Here is a 5,000-nt window from a genome sequence, read left to right on the forward strand (position 1 = left end):
TGTGTGTCTGTGTGTGTGAGAGAGTGTGTGTGTGTGAGTGTGTGTGTGTGTGTGTGTAGGTAGTACCGACACACTCCAGCAGTGTTGCGTTGTACACGTATCCACTGGAGCAGTAGCAGTTGTATCCGGGGATGTTGTTGACACACACTCCGTTCTTGCAGACCTCTGGATAGAACCGCTTACACTCGTCCACATCTGGACCGTGAAGAGTTATTTAGAGAACAAAAGGTTTCCATGGTTACCAACCACTTTCAGTTTGAACTACAAATAAATATACAGATGTGGAAGTACTCTGATATTTCAGTAAAAGTAATAATACTGCAGAGTAAAAGTGCTGCATCCTAAAGATTACTGAAGTAAAATTAACAAAATATGTACCAAAAGTAAAAGTATTGGTTTTGCAGAATAATATATGATTTTATAAATAAAGTGATTGCTGTATTAACATGTACATCACTTTAATATCAATAAAGTTTTATCTTCAACTACAATAATACATACACATCAATAATATCAATAATACATCATGTATGTGTTGTTTAAAGTGCTCTGAGATGTTGTAGAGTAAAAGTAGAAAGTAGAAGAACTACAAGTACTTGAGTAGATAGTACTCTGTAACAGTGCATCCCAGTATAAATGTGTACTTGTACCTCTGTAGCTGAAGGCTCCAGGTCCAGTATTCACGTATCCTCTCCCACTGGGACACAGAGACTGAAACTGGGCTGAAACACAAACACACAGAGACACAGAGACACAGAGACACAAAGACACAGAGACACAGAGACACAGAACCACAAAGACACAGAGACACAGAGACACAGAACCACAAAGACACAGAGACACATAGACACAGAGACACAGAGACACATAGACACAGAGACACAGAGACACAGAACCACAAAGACACAGAGACACAGAGACACAGAACCACAAAGACACAGAGACACAGAGACACAGAACCACAAAGACACAGAGACACAAAGACAGAGACACAGAGACACAGAGACACAGAGACACTTCAATGAGACAGAGACACGGCACCTGGAGGCTACCTGTCTCCTGTCTTTGGTCGGGGGGGGGGGGGCAGCTGTGGTATCGACTACCTGTCTCACCTCTATCTGTGGTACTGGCTACCTGTCTCACCTGTGTCAGTGGGGGGGCAGCTGTGGTACTGGCAGCCCAGCCCCCACCCCTCCCCCACCGTGCAGCAGCACTCCTGCTGGCTGGTGTTTGTTGCCAGCAGGCTGCAGGTTCCCGTCTCAGCCAGGTTGTAGTAACACTCCCTCAGCTCACCGGGACGCGCCGCGGGGAGGGGGGGCAGCACCGGGGCCAAGTCCACCATACTGACATGGAAGGAGGAAGAGGAGGAGGAGGAGGAGGAGGAGGAGGAGGAGGAGGAGGAGCCGGGGACGATCTCTGCTGCAGGAGGAGAAAGGGTTAATTATAATAAGAGGTTAGTTTTAAAACGTGGTTTCAAGATGATTAACAAACATTCTGCTGCACAAAATAATGTTTGTTGTTATTATAAAAATAATGTGCAGATTGATTCCTGAAGGATCAATGATACCAATAAAGTGGACCTGTGTCTCCTTAAATGGATTCCTGGTTCCTTCTGAGATCATCAGAGAGGAGAGACTAAACGTTTGTCACCTCAATGAAAGGAACTCCTTTCCTCACCTCTCTCCACATCTCCTCTCCTCTCTTGTTTCCTCCTCATCTCCTCCCCTGCTTCTTCCTCCCCTCATCGTATCTCCTCTCTCCTCCTTCTGTCTTATCTTGTTTCCTCCTCTTCTCTCCCCTGCTCTTTCCTCATCTCCTCTCCTGTCCTCTCTTGTTTCCTCACCTCCTCCTCCTCTTCTCTCCTCTTTCCTTATCTCATCTCCTCTCTTGTTTCCCCTCCTCTCCCTTCCACCTCCTCCTCCTCCACTGATTCCTCCTCTCCTCCATTGCCTCCTCTCTCCTCCTCCTCCTCCTCTTTCCTCATCTCGTCTCCTCTCTTGTTTCCTCTCCTCCCCTTTCATGAAACATGATGTTTTTTACTGGTAAATCATGAATGTGTATTTGTGTACATGTTTGTGATGAATACAGCTGTGTGTACCTTGTTGGTTGGTGTTGACGCAGCGTCTGCTGCTGGTATCGAACTCGTGTCCCCGTGTGTCACACTCACACATGAAGGACCCCTCTACGTTCTCACAACGAGCAGAACCACACACACCGGGCAGAGACACACACTCGTCCTCGTCTGAAAGGAGACAGGGGGACATTAGTCCTCATCCATCTTCACTGTCAGAAGAATCTGGTGCCTACATTACCCACAATGCATCTGTCTCTGTGTGTTACTGTATACTGGAGGTTCTAACCTGCTGCAGACGAGCTACAGACGTCACTCCTTTGCGACTCCACATGTTTTACTTTTCAAACTCGTAGTCTTCATCGATGTTTGACTCAAGTGACATCACTTGAGGACATTTATGGCGCTTAATACTACCTTTAAAACCACAGACTGTATATAAGAAGTGACGTCACCTCATTGGTTTGTGGACTGATGTTTTGAAGTCTTGAGTTCGCCGTCGCCATGTTTTTTTTGTGTTTTAGCAACCAGTGAACAGGAAGTGAGCATATCTGGACTGAGGAGGAGTGACGTAGAGACGCCGTACACGTCTCTGCTAGAGACCTGTCAATCACTGTGTAGCCCCGCCCCTAAAGCATCCCCTGCTTTATGGTCTGTGTGACTCTAAATGGACCATCATGTACTAAATGAACATCATGCTGTATTGAAGAAGACTTGAAACTAGAGATTGAGACCATAAACTCATGTTTACAATGTTTACTGAGGTAATAAATCAAGAGAGAAGTAGAGTCATTTTCTCATAGACTTCTATACAACCAGAGGAGTCGCCCCCTGGTGGACACTAGAGAGAATGCAGCTTTAACACATGAAGCTCTGGCTCCTCTTAAAGAACCGGAGGTTTGCCTCCTGGTTAAAACACAAGACAGTAGAACTCCCCGACACCTGCAGACACAGGTGAGTAAGGACGGACACGTACCCACACAGGCCTTCCCGTCAGCGGTGGAGGTGAAGCCCCGGTCACACACACACATGTAGGTCCCCACGAGGTTCTGACAGAAGGCGTGACGTCCACACAGCGTCTCATTGGAGCACTCGTTAACGTCTGAGGGACAGAGGGGACAGAGTACTACAGTACTAATACTACACTGTGAAAGTACGCTTTACTGTAGTACAAAAGTACTCGTACTATACTGTCAAAGTACTTTTTACTGTAGTACTAAAGTACTAGTACTACACTGTGAAAGTAACTAAAGTTGTCAGACAAATGTAGTAAAGTAAAAGTACAACATTTCCTTCTGAGATGTAGTGGAGTAGAAGTATCAAAATACAAGTACAAGTAGAAGTACTTGTATGTGAATATCTGATCATGTTTCAGTATTTCACCTCTCTGGAGGCTTTAACTTTGAAAACATCTGCTGGAAATGTTTCACAGAGAGAGCGTTTTTTTGTGCTTGTGTCGTCATAATAAAAACATATAAAAACATATAAAAACAAAAGAGGGATGTGAAGTCAGACTCACCCACACAGCCGCCGGTCTGCGTCACCTGGAAACCCGGCTCACAGGAAGTGAGGCAGCGGTACGAGCCGATCGTGTTCTCACATCGCTGTGACGCGCACACCGAGCCGCCGGACCGGACGCACTCATCAACGTCTGAGACGCAGAGACACGACGTGTGTTTGTTAGCTTCTTTTGTGCCAATAAAGCTTCTTTGAACTGTCAAAACAATCCTGTGAAGTCATGAGGATTGTTCTCTCTGTGTGACCTTTTATCTTTGTTAGTGACGGAGGAAGTACTCTGATTACTGATCACTTGTGTAAAGACGTGACAATATTCCTGTGGTGGCTGGGCGTGGCTACTTCTACTATAAACAGAGTATTTCTACTCTGCAGTATTGCTACTTTTACCAAAGTAAAAGGTCGGAGTACTTCTTCCACCACTTCTAGTTTGTTGGGTAGTTTTTAAATAGTACAATATGAGATGTAGAGGAGTAGAAGTATTCAAGAAAAGTACTTCAAAATGTACGTTACCGTACTTAAATTTAGAATCAGGTTTTGATGATTGAGTGAAAGTGTGTGTGTGTGTGTGTGTGTGCGTGTGTGTGTGTGTGTGTGTGTACCGAGGCAGGCGGTCCTCTCTGGGTTGGTGGTGAAGCCGGTTTGACATTGGCACTGGAAGGAGCCATCAGTGTTCACACAGCGGCCGTCCACACACACACCCGACTTCACACACTCGTCCACATCTACAGAGAGAGAGAGACCGTCAGTGCATGTAACACACACACACACACACACACACACACACACACACACACACACACACACACACACACACTCGTATATACACATGTGGTCATCATGAGGACGGGCCAAAGATGACATCACCATTACATCAGTGTTTAAAGCAGAAACAGAATAGAACCCACACCAACACCGAGTTCTGTGTTTCTGATCGTCTGAGGAAAAACCACAAACACCAGAACCACAAACATCAGAACCACAAACACAAGAACCACAAACACAAGAACCACAAACACAAGAACCACAAACATCAGAACCACAAATACAAGAACCACAAACACAAGAACCACAAACACCAGAACCACAAACACAAGAACCACAAACAACAGAACCACAAACACAAGAACCACAAACAACAGAACCACAAACAACAGAACCACAAACAACAGAACCACAAACATCAGAACCACAAACACAAGAACCACAAACAACAAACACCAGAACCACAAACACCAGAACCACAAACAACAGAACCATAAACAAAAGAACCACAAACAACAGAACCATAAACAACAGAACCACAAACACCAGAACCACAAATATAAGAACCACAAACACAAGAACCACAAACAACAGAACAACAAACACCAAACATCACACATCAAACACCAGAACCACAAACAACAAATAC

The 5,000-nt window shown here is 45.1% G+C and overlaps 1 protein-coding gene across 1 annotated transcript in view; it reads right to left on the minus strand.

Moving 5' to 3' along the window:
- Positions 1-5,000, minus strand: part of ltbp4 (latent transforming growth factor beta binding protein 4) — a gene marked incomplete at its 5' end in the record, with an annotated part of 32,308 nt that overhangs the window by 7,486 nt on the left and 19,822 nt on the right. Inside the window, 7 exons of the mRNA XM_079166962.1 lie at positions 67-195; positions 651-722; positions 1,144-1,419; positions 2,099-2,242; positions 3,048-3,173; positions 3,591-3,722; positions 4,189-4,311. Of these exons, the coding sequence (XP_079023088.1) occupies positions 67-195; positions 651-722; positions 1,144-1,419; positions 2,099-2,242; positions 3,048-3,173; positions 3,591-3,722; positions 4,189-4,311 (1,002 nt within the window). The remainder of the gene's footprint in view (positions 1-66; positions 196-650; positions 723-1,143; positions 1,420-2,098; positions 2,243-3,047; positions 3,174-3,590; positions 3,723-4,188; positions 4,312-5,000) is intronic.

This window comes from Pholis gunnellus (assembly GCF_910591455.1).
Source record: "Pholis gunnellus genome assembly, chromosome: 9".
Lineage (NCBI taxonomy): Eukaryota > Metazoa > Chordata > Actinopteri > Perciformes > Pholidae > Pholis > Pholis gunnellus.